The sequence below is a fragment of the Eurosta solidaginis genome, chromosome 5 (assembly GCF_040869045.1).
Source record: "Eurosta solidaginis isolate ZX-2024a chromosome 5, ASM4086904v1, whole genome shotgun sequence".
Taxonomy (NCBI): Eukaryota; Metazoa; Arthropoda; class Insecta; order Diptera; family Tephritidae; genus Eurosta; species Eurosta solidaginis.
This window is the reverse complement of record NC_090323.1, coordinates 223,011,047-223,035,972: the sequence shown is the minus strand read 5'-3', so window position 1 is coordinate 223,035,972 and position 24,926 is coordinate 223,011,047. Positions and strand designations below refer to the sequence as shown.

At 36.5% G+C, this 24,926-nt stretch overlaps 1 protein-coding gene across 5 annotated transcripts in view; it reads right to left on the bottom strand.

Moving 5' to 3' along the window:
- The window catches only part of LOC137252581 (uncharacterized), a 687,899-nt gene that overhangs the window by 366,994 nt on the left and 295,979 nt on the right, over positions 1 to 24,926 (bottom strand). For all 5 annotated transcript variants that reach the window (XM_067788530.1, XM_067788528.1, XM_067788532.1 and 2 more), the window contains one exon: positions 1,781 to 2,365. In XM_067788530.1, the coding sequence (XP_067644631.1) occupies positions 1,781 to 1,979 (199 nt within the window). In that variant the 5' untranslated portion in view covers positions 1,980 to 2,365. The remainder of the gene's footprint in view (positions 1 to 1,780; positions 2,366 to 24,926) is intronic.

The window sequence follows — 24,926 nt, the reverse complement described above, 5'->3', positions numbered from 1 at the left end:
ACTAACACTGCATAACCGGCAGTTGCTAGCATTCGCCAGATGGCAGCGCAAGCAGATGATTGATTGATAGAACAGCTGATTTCTGTTGATATTTGATATGAGGCTTTTGTATTTTATTGCACAAGATGCGCACGCGTCCAGCTAGTCTTTCATAATATTGCTATCTATTATGATTTTCTTTAAGCCGACAGCTATTCCTTAATTACTGTATAGAAGTCAGACCCTGTATGCAGTTAATGGCGTTTTCTGTTACCCTCATGTTGCACTCCCAAATTTGATTTGATAAAAGTTTCATTTGAAATAAAACAAGTAAAGGTGTCTAAGTTCGGGTGTAACCGAACATTATATACTCAGCGTGAGCTTCAATTGTACATTTCATTTCAGATAAATTACTTTTCTACATAACACGTGGCACCGCCCGAATAAAAAAAAATGTCTCTCCATTTCCTCTTACAAAAAAACTTGATAAGTGAAATATAATTGATTCAAAACAATTTTTTGCTAAGTTATAGCTTATTATTCTTGTCTACGACCCTTTTAAACTTGTTTTATATCTAAGCTGCCGTGGTCTTTAACCGATCCCGTCCATTTTTTTTGCTATAAGGAAAATAAGTGTACACAATTACATTACGATATGTTAATTTTTCGAGTTATGGCTCCCGAAACATAGAAAACTGCTTAGTCATAAAAGGGGCGGTGCCACGCCCATTTCTTTAAATTTGAAGTTTTTCCTATTTATTGTTATAAATCCACTGTGAAATGAAATACCATTGATATAAAGCTCTTTTTTGCAAAGATATAGCTTATTGTATTCGTCCACGACTCTTTTTAAAATCTTTTATATAAAAGTGGGCGTCGTCCTTAACGGATTTCGTAAATTTTTTTCAAATCATTCCCTATAGTAAAGGCAATCTCTCTGCCGAATTTTGTTACGATAGGTTTAAACATTTTTGATTTATGGTTAATAATATTTGTAAAATTGATTTTATCATAAGTGGGCGGTGCCACGGCCATTTTGAAAAAATGTTTCTAAATTTTTATCAAGAGTCTCAGTATCAGTTCACACGTCTAATTTCAACATTCTAGGTGTATTATTTACTAAATTATCAGGTTTTTGTGTTTTCCAAAATTTTGTATATATAAAAAGTGGGCGTGGTTATCATCCGATTTCGCTCATTTTCAACACCAATTTATCCTGGGTCCAGATAAGCTAGTGTACCAAATTTGGTGAATACATCTCAATATTTACTCAAGTTATCGTGTTAACGGACAGACGGACGGACATGGCTCAAACAAATTTTTTTTTCGATCCTGATGACTTTGATATATGGAAGTCTATATCTATCTCGATTCCTTTATACCTGTACAACCAACCGTTATGGATTCAAAGTTAATATACTCTGTGTGCAGAGCACGCTGAGTATAAAAAGTTTCATTTGACCTGAGAATGCTTTATCAATATTATGTATGTACTCTATACTCACAAGCCTTCTGGTAAAAGCTTTATATTTAGGTAGGCATGCATTTGCCTAAAAAAGAAAAACTATTTTTAATTTAAATATATTTTAAAATTTTTGATTATTTTTACCAAAGCAAACATTTGCTAAATTATTTGTTTATCTCTAAGCCTTTGAGGCCATGCAATTTTATTAAAATTAGAAAACCAAAAAAAAAAACAGATGTTTATTAAAATTCGCAATTATTTAAAAACATTAAGTCGAAAAAATTCAATTTATATATGTATGTGTATATTTATAAATTTTTAATAACAATTACTTACCAATGCGGGCTTGTGTATTTACAATAAACAACGGTAGAGCAAAAAAAGCCATTTGTATTGTATGCAAAAAAGGCGTAGCGCAATTTTGAATAGCCATTTTGTTGTCTATTTCCTGTGGGATTTTTTCTACACTGTAGAGTTGTTGTAGTCTATTTTTTTGTTGTTTATTGTTTGTCGCCTTCGATTTGCCCGGAAGCATATGACTTCTTGTTGACTTATTGTACAAATCGAAACAAATTAAATGTTATTTATTTATATTGCAAAATTTAAATACGTACGCATTTATTATTGAGCAAAAGCAAAAAAATTTAATTTTTTCTTAAAATGCGTACAGAGAGCGCTCATAAATGCTGATGTAATGCATATTTCACAATTTAAATCAATGCAATTTTTTTTATATATATCTTTGGTTATTCATGCCTACAGGCGTATTTTATATTTGCATGATAAAAAAGGCATCAATATCAAAGTAATCACCGCTGTAGGCATCTATTGTTGAATTTTTGTATGTTTGTAATTTGTCACTGCCGTATTTTTCTTCCAGAGTCATGATTTATTTTCTTTTCACTACACGCACATTTTCACCTACAAGAGAAAAGTGAGAAAAAAAAACGAAAATTAAAGAATATCGCAAGCTAAATATTAAATAGAAATAATTAATAGAAATAACTTTCGGAAATAAATTTAAATTCACTTCTATCACAATAAATACTCAAATACATTCGACTCTTGCGACGTTTTGGCGCTTACGTCGAGTCAAAAGCCGACTTTGAACACAAACGTCTTGATGGGTATATTCCACATTATTGAGCCATGGCATTTGATGTGGCAGGAAAATTTTCAACGTGCTTTCTTTCAAAGTGACGCCAACGACCAAACGACGCAAAAGCCGGAAGTGATTGGGCCTTGAGCGTTTCCAAGATTCAATTACTACCTACCAAACATTCGGATCAAAAAACGTGTCAAAATGGACAACATTATCGAAGCTAAGCGCTGAGCCATTATGAGCTCATTTATATATTGTTGTCATTAGCGTATTTTGCTGGCCGAAAAAAAACATAGAGATCGGTGGAATATAGAGTATATACCCCATATAAACTATAATTTCTGCCCCATTTTTAACGGCTAGAAGCTTCAAATACTTACCTATAATTCGAATATTTATGAGATAAATTATTCGTGGTCATAGCTATTTCACTCAGACCACAAAAAACGTGTGGCACTTTGCATCCTCACACAATGTGCGTATCTATTTTTATACTCAGTTGAGCAGAGCTCACAGAGTATATTAACTTTGATTGGACAACGGTTGGTAGTACAGGTATAAAGGAATCGAGATAGATATAGACTTCCATATATCAAAATCATCAGTATCGAAAAAAAATTTGATTGAGCCATGTCCGTCCGTCCGTTAACACGATAACTTGAGTAAATTTTGAGGTATCTTGATGAAATTTGGTACGTAGATTCCTGAGCACTCATATCAGATCGCTATTTAAAATGAAAGATATCGGACTATAACCACGCCCACTTTTTCGATATCGAAAATTTCGAAAAACCGAAAAAGTGCGACAATTCATTACGAAAGACGGATAAAGCGATGAAACTTGGTAGGTGAGTTGAAATTATGACGCAGAATAGAAAATTAGTAAAATTTTGGACAATGGGCTTGGCACAGCGCACTTTTAAAAGAAGGTAATTTAGAAGTTTTGCAAGCTGTAATTTGGCAGTCGTTGAAGATATCATGATGAAATTTGGCAGGAACGTTACTACACTTACTATATAAACGCTGAATAAAAATTATCAAAATCACATGAAGAACACGCCCAATTAAAGAAAAAAAATTTTAAAAGCCAAATTTAAACAAAAAATTTAATATATTTACAGTATATAAGTAAATTATGTCAACATTAAACTCCAGTAATGATACGGTGCAACGAAATACAAAAATAAAAGAAAATTTCAAAATGGGCGCGGCTCCGCTGTTTTTCATTTAATTTATCTAGAATGCTTTTAGTGCCATAAGTCGACCAAAAATTTACCGATCCTTATGAAATTTGGTAGGGGCTTAGATTCTAGGTGGATAACTATTTTCTGTGAAAAAGAGCGAAATCGGTAGAAGCCACGCCCATTTTTTATACACAGTCTTCCGTCTGTCCTTCCGCTCGGCCTTTAACACGATAACTTGAGCAATAATCGATATATCTTTATTACACTTAGTTCACGTAATTACATGAACCCACTTTATCTTGGTATAAAAAATGGCCGAAATCCGACTATGACCACGCCCACCATTTCGATATCGAAAATTACGAAAAATGAAAAAAATGCCATAATTCTATACCAGATACGAAAAAAGGGATGAAACATGGTAATTGGATTGGTTTATTGACGCAATATATAACTTAAGAAACAATTTTGTAAAATGAGGGTGACACCTACCATATTAGGTAGCAGAAAATGAAACAGATTTGCAGGGCGAAATCAAAAGCCCTTAGAATCATGGCAGGAATACTGTTCGTGGTATTACATATATAAATAAATTAGCGGTACTTGACAGATGATGTTATGCGTCACCTTGGTCAACATTTTGGACGATATCTTGAAAACGCCTTCACATATACAACCAAGGGCCACTCCCTTTTAAAACCCTCATCAATACGTTTAATTTGATTCCCATATCGTACAAACACATTCTAGAGTCACCACTGGTCCACCTTTATGGTGATTTCTCGAAAAGGCGTCCACCTATAGAACTAAGGAACACTCCCTTTTAAAATACACATTACAACCTTTCATTTGGTCCCCGTATCGTACGAACACATTCTAGAGTTAACCTGGTCCGCCTTTATGGCGATATCTCGAAAACTCGCCCACCTATAGAACTAAGGATCACTCCCTTTTAAAATACTCATTACCACCTTTCATTTGATCCCCGTATGGTACGAACACATTCTAGAGTCACCCCTGGTCCACCTTTATGGCGATTTCTCGAAAAGGCGACCACCTATGGAACTAAGGCCCACTCCTTTTTAACATACTCACTAAGACCTTTCAATTGATACCCATATCATACAAACACATTGTAGTCACCGCTGGTCCACCTTTATGGCGATATCTCCAAAAGGCGTCCACCTATAGAACTAAGGCCCACTCCCTTTTAAAAAACTCATTAGCACCTTTCATTTGATTCCCATATCGTACAAACACATTCTAGAGTCACCCCTGGTCCCCCTTTATGGCGATATCTCGAAAAGGAGTCCACCTATAGAACTAAGGATCACTCCCTTTTAAAATACTCATTACCACCTTTCATTTGATTCCCGTATCGTACGAACACATTCTAGAGTCACCCCTGGTCCACCTTTATGGCGATATGTCGAAAAGGCGTCTACCTATAGAACTAAGGTCCGCTCCCTTTTAAAATACTCACTAAGACCTTTAATTTGATACCAATATCGTACAAACACATTCTAGAGTCACTCCTGGTCCACCTTTATGGCGACATCCCAAAATTGCGTCCACCTATAGAACTATGGCACGCTCCCTTTTAAAAAACTCATTAGCACCTTTCATTTGATTCCCATATCGTACAAACACATTCTAGAGTCACCCCTGGTCCACCTTTATGGCGATATCTCGAAAAGGAGTCCACCTATAGAACTAAGGATCACTCCCTTTTAAAATACTCATTACCACCTTTCATTTGATTCCCGTATCGTACGAACACATTCTAGAGTCACCCCTGGTCCACCTTTATGGCGATATGTCGAAAAGGCGTCCACCTATACAACTACCACCACTCCCTTTTAAAACCCTCATTAATACCTTTCATTTGATTCCCATATCGTACAAACACATTCTAGAGTCACTCCTGGTCCACCTTTTTGGCGACATCCCAAAATTGCGTCCACCTATAGAACTATGGCCCGCTCCCTTTTAAAATACTCTTTAATACCTTCCATCTGATACTCATGTCATACAAACACATTCAAGGGTTACCCTGTGTTCATTTTCCTACATGGTGATTTTCCCTTATTTTGTCTCCAAAGCTCTCAGCTGAGTATCTTATGTTCGGTTACACCCAAACTTAGCCTTCCTTACTTGTTTATTTTATATTTATCTTAAAAATTCGCTTAGGTATGTGCATCTAGTTGTATTCCTAGATAGAATTGAACATCTAGTTGACAATCGCAAAAGTTAAAACTAATACCATAGCCATCCAGAAGCACAACTTATCGCTCCTAGTCGGAGCATAGGGCGGAGACGAACGCTCTCCAGCGACTTCTATCAGTCGCTAAACGTTTTATTGCATTCCAGGTGGCGGTGGAAGAGCTCTCATTGAGAATCGTACGCATCCAAGGTTGTCGAGGGCGCCCCCTGCGCCGGCTATCCTGTGGGTTCCATTGGAAGGCCATTTTGGCAACGTTGTCATCTTCTCTGCGGAGAGCGTGACCGATCCAACCCCACTTACGTTTTTTTAATTTCAGTGTAGATTGGGGTGTTGTTCGTGAGTGACAGTAGATCGGCGTTGCTTATTGTTCTTGTGCATCTAGTCGCTATATATTTCATATCTTATTCAGCCTATTATTTGGTTATTACGAATGGGTTAAGATTATTTTTCAGCCCCATTCATGAAAGGTACGAAGTCTTCGGCATAGCCGAAGACAGGCCAAACCTTACTTTTTTCTTTTAATGTATCCCTAATATATATAAGAGCACACAGCTGGTTTGGTTGCACCCGAGCATGGACTTCTTGACTTGATACTATTAGTATACTTTTTTTTTTTTTAAATCACTTTTGACAATGTTTGAGTAATAGAACCTTATTTCAGTGAATTAAATAAACAAATTGATTGCGAAAAGCTGTATGACCAGAATCTGGCGTGAATAATCTTTAAAGTTATAATGTACATACAATTAGTACAAAATTTCGTGGCAAATTTTCAAAGTTTCGCATTTTCGTGTACATCAAAAAGTTTCACATGTACATATATGCGGATGTGTTAATTGCTATGTTTTTAAAGTTATGTATACAAAATCTCTTAGTGCCTCTTAATTTGTGCCCCAAATTACGGTACTCAATCACTTGGTGGGCGCACATGTCTTTCAAAGTTTTAACAGCGTTTAAAATTAAAGTGACAAGGCAATAAAATCCGTGAAAACTCCTTGGAGAACAACGCATCAATTCGCATGATGAAATATATTTATAATTTCTATGTACTTTTGAATGCGCGTTTCACAATTTTAATGCCAATAGGAAATATCTTTACTAACAGAAAGTATAAACTTGTAATTTAATCTTGAAGTTCTACCGTGATTTTCAACAATGTCTCGAATGATCATAAATTTTTTTATTTTAATAAAGCCTTGAAAAGGCAAATAAGCAGCATCTTAAATTGCAGAAATAATATGTACTATGGACCCTGGCTATCAATCACCTGCTTTGGTGTATCGATCAGATATCCGTTGAATTCACGACGTACGCACAGCGGTAAATGTCGTATAACAACTAGTTCTCTGATGGATTAGACATTTATGGATATACCTACAAAGTATCATCTAGAAACAAAGGACAGGGTGGAATAAGTCTGTACGGATCTGTATGCTTCTGATTGAATATTAGGGATTACGATAGGATTTATCGCCCTACATCTCTCATGGAGTATTTACAACGATTGCCAGCTTGTATTATACTTTTCCTCATTTGGTGGACAGCAACATAAGAAAAAATCCACAATAATAAACTAGAGAGGATATTTTTAAACTTGTATACATTTGTATGTTTAGCCCCATAGAATCCTGTTTAGGTAGGTAGGTAAGTAGGTTGAAGTGCCTGTACGAGGGCACACCTGTGATATTAGGCCCGTAGTGATACCACAAAAATACACCATTACCTTTCATCTTCAAACCTTTCGGGCACCCGATAAGAGCTACTAGGTCCTTGACGTCATATTCCACAAGCTGGCTCAAATCGTCTAGAAATGGAGCTTCCAGAAAGCGATGCTATGCGCCACTTACTGCCAGGAAGTTGCAGATGAGATGAACCACCGCTTCCTCCTCCTCATCCTCTTTACAACTCTTGCAGCATCGTCGATAAGGTGCTCCTAACCTTTCTGCATGCCTACCTATAAGGCAATGCCTAGTCAGTGCACCTACAAGTGTGGAAATTGTATCCCAACTTAGGTTTTACACGTGACGCGATCTTTTAGGATCACGTTTTGGCCAGGTTTCCTTCGATGTCCGACACCCCGGTGTTTGTATCATCTTTAATCGGTTTGACGGTGGCTGTGTTCTTCTAGCGGTAGCTTGCATATGACCAGGGGCATACTTAAGCCTTCATGACTGGAATTAATCTGCCTGGTTTTACCCCGCCTAATGAGTTCATCTGCAATGCAGTTTCTCCCAATGTCCATATGGCCAGGGACCCATTAATCTTGTTAACTTTGTTTTAATTTTCTTGAACGTAAGTCCCGGAGAAGAGCACAATTAAAGTCAGCGAAAAAATTTGAAAGACGTTTTATCTATATTCTTGCGAATCTAACAAAAAGCATTTGACAAAATTGAGAGATGGAGAAATTTGTACTGGGTCTCGAATAGCTCTAAGAATAGCTGATAAGACGACTTAGCGAAGTTAAAAGTGCATTCGAAAGGTCTGATAAGGGGCTAATTGCCAGTTCACCAGAACTAAAACTAATACCGTCGCTTGTTAGCAGTAATTAAATAATACTCCTATCAGGTTTGCCTTTGATAAAGTCATTAAATGCGGGAGACTCTTCTTATAAATGGAAACTGCTTTAATATATTCTTGAGTTATGGAATGAAAATGTTTCAACACTAAAAGATTGTTTTAATATAAACCTTTTCCCCTTGATACAACTTAAAGTTGCTTTATTAACCTTTTTATATTTCTTAATTTGGCATTCCCTTGTTCGTTTTCAGTTTCGCTTCACCTCTGTATCTTTGTGTATTGAAATGAGGAATATAAGCATTTTTATTACTGTTTTACTAACCTGTGTTTATTTAGTTCTGTTATAGCTCATACTTTTAATTTGTGTATTTTAATGTGTTTGTGTTTTTTGTTCCAGCTATTTTCCAAGTCTCTTCATGTAAACCTTCCTTTTATGTTTCCTTTTTCCTTGCAGTAATGGCTATTTAAGTATTTTGTTTGCCATAGAACAATCAGTTTTTACAATTTTTTTCCCTTGAACGTTATTGTTGTTGTTCTGTCATTTTATTGTTGTATTTTTCTTTCAACATTTGTCTATTATAATTGATTTTATAGTCTGATTTTGGACTGAAAGTGAAAGGATACTAGCATACAGCCTGGTCAACAATTCTAATCAAAATTTGGGTCTCTCCACCAACGCAGTCGGCTTCAGCAAGGATAAAAAAGGATTTACAATTGTTGTTAATATCACAGTACGTCCACGACTGTCATTGTTCAATTAAGTAGCTGCTGATGTTTGTATATGCGAGCACCATTACTTCTGTCATTCAATTGGCGTGGTCTTAAGCAAACTTAGCATAAGATGACCAGTACAGTCAAGGTTCATCAGTTGTGTTTATTTAATGTATATTTGTTGTCGTTGAATGGTTTTTTTTTTTGTTTTATACCTTTAATGAACATGAAATGGTATATTAACTTTGGTCCGATGTTTGCACCGTTGAGAAATATAGAAGATAGACTCACCATTAAGAATACCGAATTGATCAGGGCGACGAACTGAGTTGATATAGCCGTCTGTACGTCCGTCTGTCTGTTTGAACGCAAACTAGTTTCTCAAATTTTGAGATATCTCAATGAAATTTGGCACAAGGATGTATTTTTGTATTATATAAGACATTTGTCGTATCCGTTAGGATCGGACGACTATAGCATATATCTCGCATACAACCGATCGTCCAGATAAGACGATTTTGATCATTCCTGCCGCAATTTAGAAAGTATAAACGTGAAACTCGATGATATATATTCTAATATATCATAGAAGATTTCATGAAAAAATCATTTCGATCGGAGCTATATATAATATATATCCCATACAACCAATCGTTCAGATAGAAAGATTTTTAGCCAATTCTCCCTTAATTTCCAATATAAAAACGTTAAACTTGGTGATATATATTCTTATATGTATATCATAGAAGATTTCATGAAAAAATCATTTCGATTGGAGCTATATATAATATATATCCCATACAACCGATGGTTCAGATAGAAACATTTTTGGCCATTTCTCCCTTAGTTTCCAATATAAAAACGTGAAACTTGGTGATATATATTCTTATATGTATATCATAGAAGATTTCCTGTAAAAATCATTTCGATCGGAGCTATGTATAATATATATCACATACAACAGATCGTTCAGATAAGGGGGTTGTTTGCAATTTTTTATTTTATGTTTATCTTAAAAACCGTTTAGGTATGTACATCTGTTCACTATATATTTCTTATCTTATACATCCGATTATTTGGAGATTACGAACGGGATAAGATTGTTGTTCAGCCCCATTCATGAAAGGTATGAAGTCTTCGCCACAGCCGCAGACAGTCCCATTCTTACTTGTTTTTTTGCTGTAATGTTACAAACAAAAATTAAGGAAAACAATATCCTTTGTTGTATGCTCTTATTGTGTTTATTATCTACAATTTTTATATTTTATTACAATTGCAGGCGAGATGCTCGGTAGGTCGGTGTCTAAGGCTTTCAATGAGTATTTGCGTGTGTTTAATAAAGTTATAAAATTTCTTCGGTAACACTTTTCCATGTGTTTTGGGAAATTTTCACAAATAAACGAAATACTTGATTTTATCACTTAAAGGCTTGAACCGAATTTAAACGCTATGCCATTTATTTATCTATTTAATAAATTTATTGCTTCAAGAAATTAACTAAACGCTGTCGCAAACTACGGCTGGTATGAGAGAAATCGTATTTGCTTTCACAGTCCTCTCCGAGAGTCTCAACTCAATTTAAGCACTTCCAGGCTTAACCATTTTGACATTTCAGTCATCATGAACTTTCTGATGGATGAGATGCTTTGGGATGTACACCTGGAGTGGGGTTAACCGCCAACACAGAAAAATGAGATCTAGTATTATTTACATGGAAAGATAAGGGCCCTAATTGGACCAAGCCTAAGCGTGGAAAAAGTAACCCAACAAGAAAACATTTGGGAATTATATTAAAAAGTTAGTTGTCATTGAAACTCCACAAGAAAGAGAGAGCGCACGTGGCCTCCGTGGCACTGTATGAATTGAAGAGGAAGCAAGGAAACATGTTGGGCCTAACGCCAAAACTCTTTCATCGGGTATTTATGACAATTGTTAAGCCCAAACTTTACTACGGGGTGCTTGTTTTGTGGACAGTCACCCAAAAAAGTACGTATACAAAAAAATCAGAGGGGGTATGCAAATTATCAACGATAAACATAACTGGAATCACAAAAACTAAGTCGGTAGCAGCATTTCATGCTATTCTGCATATCTGCAAAATATAGCGTTAGCGTATACGACAAACCTTAAGTCCACGAGGCAACTTGCGTACAGGAATTATTTCTATAGCAGTGAAGCGCCATTTAATGTAGGGAGAACGGACAACATGCTCCCGTGCCTGACATTCAAAAGAGATGCTCGAGCCAAAATAGAACCGGTGGTAAGAAAGTGGCAGAACATGTTATACACGTGTATTTCGATGTTTCCAAATTAACGGAAACGTTTTAGTGTGTCGATCCAGAAATAAATAGATTTTACAGCCTGCCAGATCAGGCGAAAATTGTAGCCCTAAAGGAAGCAGCAGGCGAGAGCGTGCTTAAGCTGAAGTCGCATCATTATATACATACATTGATAGTCAGGTGGCGAAAAGGGCAATAATATTACACAGTACTTCATTTACAAGTGCCCTGGACTGCAAGGAAGCTCAGGCCAGACCATAACTCTATACTAGATTTCTGGTAACAAAGATAGGTTGAACTGGCTGGTCAGTAAAGACCTCACTTAGACTGAATGTGTCCATAATGTAACAAAGGGAAAACTAATATCAAATTAAGGCGCGATATACCTCCAAAGAGAATTTAGGCCAAGTTTCTCTTCCTTTTTAATTTTTCCAGCGAATGTTTTAAGCCGACTTGGAACGGCATCTGCAAGGCAGATGATATCTAACTGATAAGCTTTTTATTGCAGAAATAAAATCGGTGTAAAACTTTTTTCTATTTGAAAAAACTTGTTTTAGATTTTTGGTGTTGCTTTGCCCTGGAGTTGAACACTTAATCTTAGGTGTGGTAGGCGAAACATGCTACTACCTCACACCATGGCGGGCGCCGGCATATAAGGTAACGAAAAGGCCGATGAGCTGGCAAGGAGGTTGCAGCATTCAGTGAACCGAAGGTTGGCAACCCAATCCATTAAAAAGAATTTAAATGGAAATAGGAATTGCATTTGATCCAACAAAATTTGGCCACAGCCATAAAATATTTAAGTGAATACAAACACAATTCAAAAGCAACATGAAGGCGACACATTTTCAAGCTTTCGAAAACTGCTATGGAATCGACAAAAATTGCGCGTTGTTTGTTTTTACTTCATTATCCTTTAAATGAGTTCAGTATTAATTCGAAAAGGCACTGATAAATTCCAATGAGATATTTTGTCTTACTTTGCGTTTTTGCCAGCTGTATCTGTAATATATAGAATTTCATAAGAAAATGGAACAGAACCTATGACAATTTACATCAATATCTTGAAGCAATCGATCATAATTAAATATGCTTTAACCATTTTCATAACAACTACAACATTAAAGATATTATATGTAAGTGCTTGTGACAAAGTTCTTTTTACTTACATCACACAATGTTTCAATGAACATCATTGTGACATCGCGTATTACATTTGTCAACCAACTGACATTACTGCTGTTGGCTATACTGTTGTTGTTGTATTTCATATTGAATGCTGCCTCACAAAGCGTTAGTAATTTATGCTTACAACGAAACTGGAAACACAGTTACATACATACCAAAAAGCATTGCAGCTATAACTCTGATGGCATCTGCTCGCAGTTTCCAACGATTTCCAGGCAATTTTTACACACCTTCGACTTTGATGATGGGTGCATTATATTCCTTTTGCTAGCTATATACACAAATATGTTGCAACTGCTCATGTGTATAGGTACATTTACCAACACATTCTTAAGTGGGGCGGTGGGGTGAGAAATGTTTTTTATACACAGCTGTACTTGTACACAGGGTATTATAACATTGATAACGGTTGGTTGTACAGGTATAAAGGAATCGAGATAGATATAGACTTCCATAAATCAAACTCATCAGTATCGAAAAAAAATGTTGTTGAGCCATGTCCGTGCGTTAACACGATAACTTCAGTAGATATTGAGATATCTTCACCAAATTTGGTACACGAGCTTATCTGGACCCAGAATATATTGATGTTGAAAATGGGTGAAATCGGATGATAATTACGTCCACCTTTTATATATATAACATTTTGAAAAACACAAAAAAAACTGATTATTTAGTAAATAATACACCTAGAATGTTGAAATTTGACAACAATAATATATGTTTAGCATACACAGCGAATAATACATTATCTAGTATCTTCACAAAAACCAAAACCCCCCTCAAAACTTCACAACATAATAACATTGTCTATGAAATACCATGCAAAGGTAAAGAAAACGAAAGCTGCGATAAAATCCCTGCAGTCAAACCAACTAGTTGTATACTAAAAGAATACTAGTTTGCCAAAAATCTCAACTAGTATGAGTTCTGTCTTTTTTCCATATTACCAACTGGTATTTTTAACACGGCGATGTCCTACGAAATATCAATTGCCACCCTCTGCATCAGCATCATACCAATTAACAAACTAGTCATTATATACACCAACAACATACCAGATGACATACTAGTCAGTATACCCATCAGACTCATATCAATTAACATACTAGTCAGCCTTTGCGCCAGCATTATACCAGATGGCATACTACTCAGTCTATGCATCAATGTAATAACAGTTGACATACTAGTCGATATTTGCATCAGCATCCTACTATTTAATATACTAGTCTCAGTTGGGTTGAAAAATTACTTGAAAATTGATAAATTAGCCCACGTTTATGTTATTCATTATATTTCATATATATAAAAGGTATGTATATATATACATAATTATGTATAAAACTTTAAAATTTATCACTTCAATACATTATACTTTGGAATAAATTTTAATAAAAATACGTACATATATATGAAAACAAAAAGTAACGGAACAACACACGAATGTGACGCAATCTCAAGACGCAAAGCTAAGTTTATGGGTTCACCAATGCCAGAACATTCCCACATTAAATCCCTCAAGCCAAGAGAACTGCTCGGGTTCATCATGGAAGTCGGATGGGATGAGGTGCTGACCAAAGGTCGCAGTGCAACCCTCAATAAATTTTCTATCTATCTAACGGAGAAGGGACGAACCAGTAGTGGTTGACTGTGTAAAAACAGGCCAAGCTGAACTAGCGCCGTCCTGTTATGAGTGTTAATGGAGTTCAGAATGGTGGTAGTGATATGCACTTTACGGAAGTCATGCTTGTGGCTGGATAACCGAACAATTTCATTTAATTGAGGGAATCATAAGGGCTTTAAACGTTTTCGTTACTGACTAAAGGGATAATATCGGTAGATACTTGCTGGGTTTCTGGTCTTTCTCTGTTATTCTGGAAAGGCATAGGCTTTTAAGGACAAGTAGAAAAAATGTCCTAGGCTACTGATGCCCCCCATGGCACAGGTGTTTTGGCATCGGTATAGGTCTTCCGTCTGGGACTATTGATATGGATTGCTTGACCTTTTCAATAACTTCTTTAACCTCTGTTGAGGTAACGGTGAGGGTTGACTCGTCATGCTTGTGTTTATGTGCCCGTTGATTTGGACGTTATCTAGCATTGTCAACTGAAGTATGCTTTGCAAATTGGCTACAGAAAGCACTTGCGCATTTCCTCGAGCCGACAGACGAAATTCTAGTCAAATGAATTATTTAAATACTAACTAGTATTAATAACATCACAAAATTGTAGCCAATGAACCATTCTAAAACTGACCAGTATGATGAATGCCACACAATTCTAGTCAATTAACTACTCATACACTAACTAGTATGAATAAACCCACAAAAATCTAGTCAATGAACTAGAATGTTTTCTGACTACTTTGGCTTTTGACTGCAGGGATATACATAGGCACGACTAAAGCCGTGGTTACTCACGAACGTACGTACCAAAAACGTGTCAGCTGACACGACCTATCTTATGAGTGTGCAATGTAAACGAAAACTCACCGACGTGCAACGCCCATACGTACGTAGCCCGGAACGTAGAAATCAAAACAATTTTGATTTTTTCCGTAAGAACGTGTCAGCTGATCGCTCTCTCACTAGACAGAGTTGCCTAGTAAACTTTTGTGCACTAATTTTTGACCGTTTGCAATTTTATGCAAAAACACCTAATTAAAGTTTGAAAAATTGTGAAAATAATTCGAAATAATTATGTAAAAGTGCTGATTATAAATATGTAATCTATTTATACTTATTTAATATGTATTCCGGCCTTTTACAATATCAAAAATTAAATTGGAAAAAGTTGATGTTTCCATAAGCATACATGCAAACTGGTCAATGGCAACAGTGCTTTGCTCTAAACAATACACACACAAATATGTTATGTACATGTACACAGACGCACACATTGATTCCTACGGGCTTGAGAGTTCGGTCAAACGTGCTTCGTACGACAAACGTCCGTACGTACGGCACACGTCGGTGGGTAACTGCCGCATTAGCGAAGTCTAGGAGTCCGCCTAAATGAGCATGAAGCAGACATAAGGAAAAAGAAAATCAACACAGCGCTATCGCAACACACCACATCAAGCGGTCACTCAGCTGATATGAAAAATGTCAAAATATTAGACAAAGAGAAACGAACAAAAATCAGATACACTATAGAGAGCTTACGAATAATGGAGAAAAGGAACAAAACAGTAAACATAAAAGAAGACACGGATTGCACTTCCGCGGCTTATTTGTTATGCCTTTAATGCTGGTAGTTAGTTTGGCAATTGTACCACATATAGATGGTATCAGCGGTATGTTTTTATAATAGAAAATTTAACATATATGTGTATGTATGTAAGTGCATTTTCGCTTATTGTTATACTCAGTTGAGCAGAGCTCACAGAGTATATTAAGTTTGATTGGATAAGGGTTGGTTGTACATATATAAAGGAATCGAGATAGATATAGACTTCCATATATCAAAATAATCAGCTTCGAAAAAAAATTTGATTGAGCCATTTCCGTCCGTCCGTCCGTCCGTCCGTTAACACGATAACTTGAGTAAATTTTGAGGTATCTTGATGAAATTTGGTATGTAGGTTCCTGAGCACTCGTCTCAGATCGCTATTTAAAATGAACGATATCGGACTATAACCACGCCCACTTTTTCGATATCGAAAATTTCGAAAAACCGAAAAAGTGCGATAATTCATTACAAAAGACCGATAAAGCGACGAAACTTGGTAGATGAGTTGAACTTATGACGCAAAATAGAAAATTAATAAAATTTTGGACAACGGGCGTGGCACCGCCCACTTTTAAAAGAAGGTAATTTAAAATTTTGCAAGCTGTAATTTGGCATTCGTTGAAGATATCATGATGAAATTTGGCAGGAACGTTACTCTTATTACTATATGTACGCTTAATAAAAATTAACGAAATCGGAGAAGGGCCACGCCCACTTTAAAAAAAAATTTTTTTTAAAGTAAAATTTTAACAGAAAATTTAATATCTTTACAGTATATAAGTAAAATATGTCAAGATTCAACTCCAGTAATGATATGGTGCAACAAAATACAAAAATAAAAGAAAATTTAAAAATGGGCGTGGCTCCGCCCTTTTTCATTTAATTTGTCTAGGATAATTTTAACGCCATAAGTCGAACAAAAATTAAGCAATCCTTTTGAAATTTGGTAGGGGCATAGATTTTATGGCGCTAACTGTTTTCTGTGAAAATGGGCGAAATCGGTTGTTGTCACGCCCAGTTTTTATACACAGTCGTCCGTCTGTCCTTCCGCATGGCCGTTAACACGATAACTTGAGGAAAAATCGATATATCTTTACTAAACTCAGTTCACGTACTTATCTGAACTCACTTTATCTTGGTATGAAAAATGAACGAAATCCGACTATGACTACGCCCACTTTTTCGATATCGAACATTACGAAAAATGAAAAAAAATGCCATAATTCTATACCAAATACGAAAAAAGGGATGAAATATGTTAAGGAAATTGGATTGTTTTTTTGACGCGAAATATAACTTTAGAAAAAACTTTATAAAATGGTTGTGACACCTACCACATTAAGTAGAAGAAAATGAAAAATTTCTGCAGGGCGAAATAAAAAACCCTTAAAATCTTGGCAGGTATTACATATATAAATAAATTAGCGGTATCCAACAGATGATGTTCTGAGTCACCCTGGTCCACATTTTGGTCGATATCTGGAAAACGCCTTCACATATACAACTACCACCACTCCCTTTTAAAACTCTCATTAATACCTTTAATTTGATATCCATATCGTACAAACTCATTCTAGAGTCACCCATGGTCCACCTTTATGGCGATATTTCGAAAAGGCGAACACCTATAGAACGAAGGCCCACTCCCTTTTAAAAATACTCATTAACACCTTTCATTTGATACCCATATCGTGCAAACAAAGTCTAGAGTCACCCCTGATCCAGAAAGGCCCACTCCCTCTTAAAATACTCATTAACTCCTTTCGTTTGTTACCCATATTGCACAAACGAATTCTAGAGTCACCCCTGGCCCACCTTTATGGCGATATCTCGAAACGGCGTCCACCTATGGAACTAAGGATTACTCCCTTTTAAAATACTCATTAACACCTTTCATTTGATACCCATATCATACAAACAAATTCTAAAGTCACCCCTGGTCCACCTTTATGGCGATATCTCGAAAAGGCGAACACCTATAAAACGAAGGCCCACTCCCTTTTAAAAATACTCATTAACACCTTTCATTTGATACCCATATCGTACAAACAAAGTCTAGAGTCACCCCTGGTTCACGTTTATTGCGATACCTCGAAAATGCGTCCACCTATAGAACTAAGGCCCACTCCCTCTTAAAATACTCATTAACTCCTTTCCTTTGATACCCATATTGCACAAACGAATTCTAGAGTCACCCCTGGCCCACCTTTATGGCGATATCTCGAAACGGCGTCCACCTATAGAACTAAGGCTCACTCCCTTTTAAAATACTCATTAACATCTTTCGTTTGATTCCCATATTGTGCAAACAAATTCTAGGGTCACCCCTGGTCCACCTTTATGGCGATATCTCGAAACGGCGTCCACCTATGGAACTAACGATTACTCCCTTTTAAAATGCTCATTAGCACCTTTTATTTTATACCCATATCGTACAAACGCATTCTAGAGTCACCCCTGGTCCATCTTTACGGCGATATCTCGAAAAGGCGTCCATCTATAGAACTTAGGTCCACGCCCTTTTAAAATACTCATTAATACCTTTCATTTGATACCCATATCGTACAAATGCATTCTAGAGTCAACCCTGATCCACCTTTATGGCTATATCCATAAATGGCGTCCACCTATAGAACTATGGCCCACTCCCTCATAAAATACTCTTTAATGCCCTTCATTTGATACACATGTCATACAAACACATTCCAGGGTTTCCCTCGGTTCATTTTCCTACATAGTTATTTTCCCTTATGTTGTCACCATAGCTCTCAACTGAGTATGTAATATTCGGTTACACCCGAACTTAACCTTCCTTACTTGTTTTTTGTTTGGTTTCAATTTTTGGACATTGTTGAAATTTTAAACAACTATTTTTATAATTTCATGTGAAATTACGTTGGCAAATTGAAAAGATATTTAAATAAATGCAATTTCGGCCCTGAGGAGGCTAAGGTACTTAGCGAAACGTTGGGACGCAATAGTGGAGTTTTACTTGCATTAAAAGCAACATTATGGTCAAGAAAAGCCTATCATAACACAAAAATATTTACAATAATTTCTTAACCGGCTACAACTAATATGGTTTTTTTTAATTTTATTTCATAAATAATAGGCGTTTTTAACATTTTTATTAAACCGTAAATAAGGAAAAAATAAGTTTATAAATATATAATAGAAAGACATTTTCTGAATTTAAATATAGGTGGTTGAAATCGTGGTTTGGTATAGTAGCTTGCAAAACACTTCACACAAACTCCAACGTTTCATTTCATACATGCTGTTCTTCCGTTAACTTTCCATCTTTCACCGGCACAACTACGATTCGATGGTACTATAAAAAGTGCAGTCTGATCAAAACTAAGAGTGCGTTCCACTCGACCTGGTTGTAGAGCATATCTGTGGGACGGCATCGGACCATCTAATTGAGACATTGTCGGTTGCACTTTCCAATAAAGCTGCCAAGCGTTTGTAATACAGGTATCTAGCAGCCAACTAAAAATGCTTGACCACCACTTTTTTCCCCTGTATGCGATATGATATCCGCCAAGTTCTGATCGAATCGGTCTACTCCGCACATATATCTGTTGTATTCCGTGATCGCAAGAGGACAGGGTATATTCATTTTGGCTCCACTTACCTTTGAATAACGCTGTGTCATTGATTTCGGATTTTCCCCGAAACTGGTAGATAACATTCACACAACATTGTTATCTTTCCATTTCACCAAACCAAACATATGCCAGTGCTTTTCATCTCAATTGTTTCCGAGTAACCTCTTTCCATTGAATTGAAGTCTTTTTATTCATCACTGGACAGCTTGTTGAAATTCTATTTTCACGAACTGTTCTCGTAGCATTATATCCACATGACTTGAGATAAGCCAACAGCGGATAAGCGAAACGTAGTCCACTAGCCATTACTACTTCACAGCCGCCTTTTAACTGAGCGGGGTATACGTTATCTGGAACTCCAGCACAATCATCTTCAGCATCATATTCGCCAGATATGTTTCCATCTACAGGAGGCTCGATATAAAGAGTGGTTGGTATATCGGCTAGTTGACCTTGATTTTGTTGTTGTGTTAACAATAAAGACACTCCCCGAAAGTTTTGGGGAGTGTTATCGATGTTGATTGTACTTTGCCGGATATAGATCTGGTACATTCTGGTAACAAATCACCATTAAAGTACTAGCCCGACCATCTTGACGATTTATATGGCCACATTAAACCTTCAAGGCCATCCCTCCCTCCCCACCCCTTAGTTCCATGAGGAGCTTGGGGTTGCCAGAGCCTCGTCTGTTAATGAAACAGGATTCGCCGCGGGTAGGTGAGGTTGACAATTGGGTTTTAGAAGCTATGTATGCTGGCAACTCCTTCAGAGGGTTGCTACATAACCCCTTGATCTCCTGCTTCATTGAGCTCTTCAATGTAATCAAGTACTTGTTGCAACGATAAACCTCTGAAAGTCGTAGTATTTAAAAAATTCTGCAGATTATATTAGATAAATTTACAAAAAGGCACGGAAAAGTCATTGAATCGCGCAGAAAACTGTGCCCTAGCATAGAAAATCCCATGAAATACGAAAAAAACCTGCACGCTAGCCGACCCACGGTTACCATATGGTAACGCCTTAAATAAAATATAATAAAAAAAAACTAGAAATTAAATAACTTCAGCAAAAAATGAAGTTAAATATAATAATATATATTAAATATATATTTCGTTAATTACCGACTTACATAGCTTTTATTAAATTTTTCTTAAAAATGATTAATATAATCGCATGCTTACCGACGTGCCATATTGAAAAAAGGAATTTTTAACTTTTCTTTTTCTCATTTAAATTTGACGAACGATAGCTTCACTATTTGAACCCAGACTGACCAAAGCTATGTTTCGCGGAAAGTCACGACTATTCTGTGTAAAATACCGTTATTCATTTGTAGATTTGTTAAGTAGTTTATAATTAATTCGTTGAAATACAGCGACACCTTTTGCGTTAACATATGGTAATCGTGGGTTATTTCGGGTTAAGCACACAAAACAAACAACAACAGGATTTCAAGTGTACAGCTGGGTATGTTCGGTTTCACCCGAACTTAGACTTCCTAATTGTTATTTTTAAACTATTTCAAGTTTTTTAGCATTCTATACTTGCCATCGAAGCAACATTAAAAATTTCGAAAAAAAGTTTTTTTCAATTAGAAAAAGTTTTTCAAACAAGTGTCGCCCCTCCGCAGTGATTTGGCAAACATTCCCAGTACATTTCTGCCATGAAAAGCTTCTCAGTGAAAACTAACCAGTCTTGCTATGTTGGTATTGCCCTGTCAATTTGAAGGAAGAAATTTAAATGATCACGACGCAAATTGGAAGCGAAGCCCAGTCTTAAACTTTTTGAAGGCTACCGAGCCTTGAGTTTATTATTATTTTTTTTATATGTGCCCGAAGAACCAAGTTCATATTTTTAGAGTACCCATGCCGATCTTTTCATATCGAATATCCCACAAACAAAAAGCATCACTTTCATTTACATTTACTGTATGCAATGCAGAAAGCAATTTGAAAAAATGTACAACAACAAGCCGTAGTATTTTTAAAAATAGACGAATACTCGCAGGATTGCGGGTTTGCGGGTTTGGATATCCCTCCCGGGAGAAAAGGCTTTGAAGAGATTCAAATTATTTTTATGTCTTGGTCGCGAAAGCATACCTCAAAGTTAAGGCTAGAAAGTGTCGGCTCCATACCTTCTGTTTACAATTTGTTTGTCTTATCAAATCACAAGCCAAGCTTAAAACTTCAGCGATCGCAGGCCTAGAAGGTATGTATATAATATTTCAACTGTCTTCCCTTCCTGAAAAATTAAAAAAAAACTTATTTAGACAGCTGACGTCACATAACTCATTTGATAATCAAGGAAAGAGCTCCAGTTAATTTTTTGACTTAAACTTGGGTGTAACCGAACATTACATACTCAGTTGAGAGCTATGGTGACAACATAAGGGAAAATAACCTTGTAGGAAAATGAACCGAGGGAAACCCTGGAATGTGTTTGTATGACATAGATTTCAAGTGGAAGGTATTAAAGAGTATTTTAAAGGGGAGTGGGCCATAGTTCTATAGGTGGATGCCTTTTCGAGGTATCGCAATAAAGGTGGATCAGGGTTGACTCTAGAATTTGTTTGCACGATATGGGTATCAAATGAAAGGTGTTAATGAGTATTTTAAAAGGGCGTGGGGCTTAGTTCTATAGGTGGACGCCTTTTCGAGATATCGCACTAAAGGTGGACCAGGGGTGACTCTAGAATGTGTTTGTATGATATGGGTATCAAATTAAAGGTATTAATGAGAGTTTTAAAAGGGAGTGGTGGTAGTTGTATATGTGAAGGCGTTTTCCAGATATCTACCAAAATGTGGACCAGGGCGACCCAGAACATCATCTGCTGGATACCGCTAATTTATTTATATATGTAATACCTGCCAAGATTTCAAGGTTTTTTATTTCTCACTGCAGAACTTTTCATTTTCTTCTACTTAATATGGTAGGTGTCATAACCATTTTACAAAGTTTTTTCTAAAGTTATATTTCGCGTCAATAAACCAATCCAATTACCATGTTTCATCCCTTTTTTCGTATTTGGTATAGAATTATGGCATTTTTTTCTTTTTTCGTAATTTTCGATATCGAAAAAGTGGGCGTGGTCATAGTTAGATTTCGTTAATTTTTTATACCAAGATAAAGTGAGTTCAGATAAGTACGCGAACTAAGTTCAGTAAAGACATGTCGATTTTTGCTCAAGTTATCGTGTTAAGGGCCATGCGGAAGGACAGACGGATGACTGTGTATAAAAACTGGGCGTGGCTCGAACCGATTTCTCCCATTTTCACAGAAAACAGTTAGCGTCATAAAATCTATGCCCCTACCAAATTTCTAGAGGATTGGTAAATTTTTGTTCGACTTATGGAATTAAAAGTATCCTAGACAAATTAAATGAAAAAGGCGGGCCACGCCCATTATTAAATTTTCTTTTATTTTTGTATTTTGTTGCACCATATCATTACTGGAGTTTAATGTGGATATAATTTACTTATATACTGTAAAGATATTAAATTTTTTGTTAAAATTTTACTTTAAAAAAATTTTTTTTTTTAAAGTGGGCGTGGTCCTTCTCCGATTTTGCTAATTTTTATTAAGCTTACATATAGTAATAGGAGTAACGTTCCTGCCAAATTACAGCTTGCAAAAAATTTAAATTACCTTCTTTTAAAAGTGGGCGGTGCCACGCCCATTGTCCAAAATTTTACTAATTTTCTATTCTGCGTCATAAGTTTAACCCACCTACCAAGTTTCATCGCTTTATCTGTCTTTGGTAATAAATTATAGCACTTTTCCTGTTTTTCGAAATTTTCGATATCGAAAAAGTGGGCGTGGTTATAGTCCGATATCGTTCATTTTAAATAGCGATCTGAGATGGGTGCTCAGGAACCTGCGTACCAAATTTCATCAAGATACCTCAAAATTTACTCAAGTTATCGTGTTAAGGGGCGGACGGACGGACGGACATGGCTCAATCAAATTTTTTTTTTCCATCCTGATGATTTTGAAATATGGAAGTCTATATCTATCTCGATTCCTTTATACCTGTACAACCAACCGTTATCCAATCCAACTTAGTATACTCTGTGAGCTCTGCTCAACTGAGTATAATAGATATTAAAAATGTTTTTGATAAAATTAAAAAATTCGAGAAGTCAGGTTAGCTAGAGCTGGTTGGTCAATAAAGATCTCATATAGACTCAATGTGTCCACAGTGTTACTAGAATTTGTTTGACGACCAAACGTAGAAACTCTTATTAGGTACAAGGTCATATGTTATAGAATAACTCCGTCCTCTTGAAAAATATCACACTTTTCTAGGTGTTAGCTTTTTAAGGAGATCTGACGATTCTGCCGTACTTAGTAGTAGGTGCTTTGAGCTCACGAGCGCAGGACACGGACAGAAAATTTGCTCAACAATTTTGCTTGTAGCTCGCACTTCCAAAATTTTCTGTTACAGACGAGGCCTAACTTAGAAGTATAAGACGCCAGAAGTCAGTGTCCAGTTAGTATGCTCATCGTTAGCCTTAAGCAATATAAGCAACTTTGTGAGTTTAACTTTGTAGAGTTTGTACATTATATTAGAAATTTTGCAGCCCGAGTTTCTGTACACGCGTTATCTGATTGTTGGAGCATATGCAATTTCTGTTCCGTGTTGGTTTCAACCAAACGGATTGGACGTTTTCAGTCGGTTCATCAAGTGTTTCACATTCCTTTGCTCCCTCATCTGCCTTTTCATTACCTTATATCACTTTATGACAGTGAATCCAGTATGGATGGATGGTCCGGCCTGAGGGAAATCTCTCCAATATTTCTTTGCTTTCCAGGACACTTACTGCTAATGATGTACTATGTAAAATTATTGCCTTGACTGCCGTATAACTTTCAATGTATAGGTTGAAGCTTAAGCACACCTCCTTCAGAATTTTCACTGCTTTCTTCGTGGCAACATTTTTTGGATAAAAGACACTGCAGTGATCTGGCAGCCGTTAAGTTGAAACCATCAGCATAAATTTATGCCACCAAAATCGTTTTCCAAGCTAAGGCACGGAACCAAGTAAGCCGTACGCCCTTTATTTAATCGGCAATACTGCTATGGCCCAACGACCACTCTCGCTGCTGCAATGTCTTCAGCTCTATTGCAGTTACTAGCGCACAACCTTTGGCTCCTAGGTATGCAGGTGGGATATCCAGAATGGAATGTTGGGGTAGGTCGCACGGTTACCGTCATGAATCATTGATAATCTGCATACTCTCTCATACGTTGCATATCCTAGTTTCCCTTTGCATGCATATATTGTTACGGATGCTTTTCCTGCTCTTTTTTATGTGGAGCTTCCTCGACAACTTACTGCGGAGCATAATTTCTTTATATCTTGTGCTGAAGTTTTCTTGTTACCCCTCTCCCCAATTATACTTCCGCGAAAGTCGTTAATCCCTCTCCAGATGGCA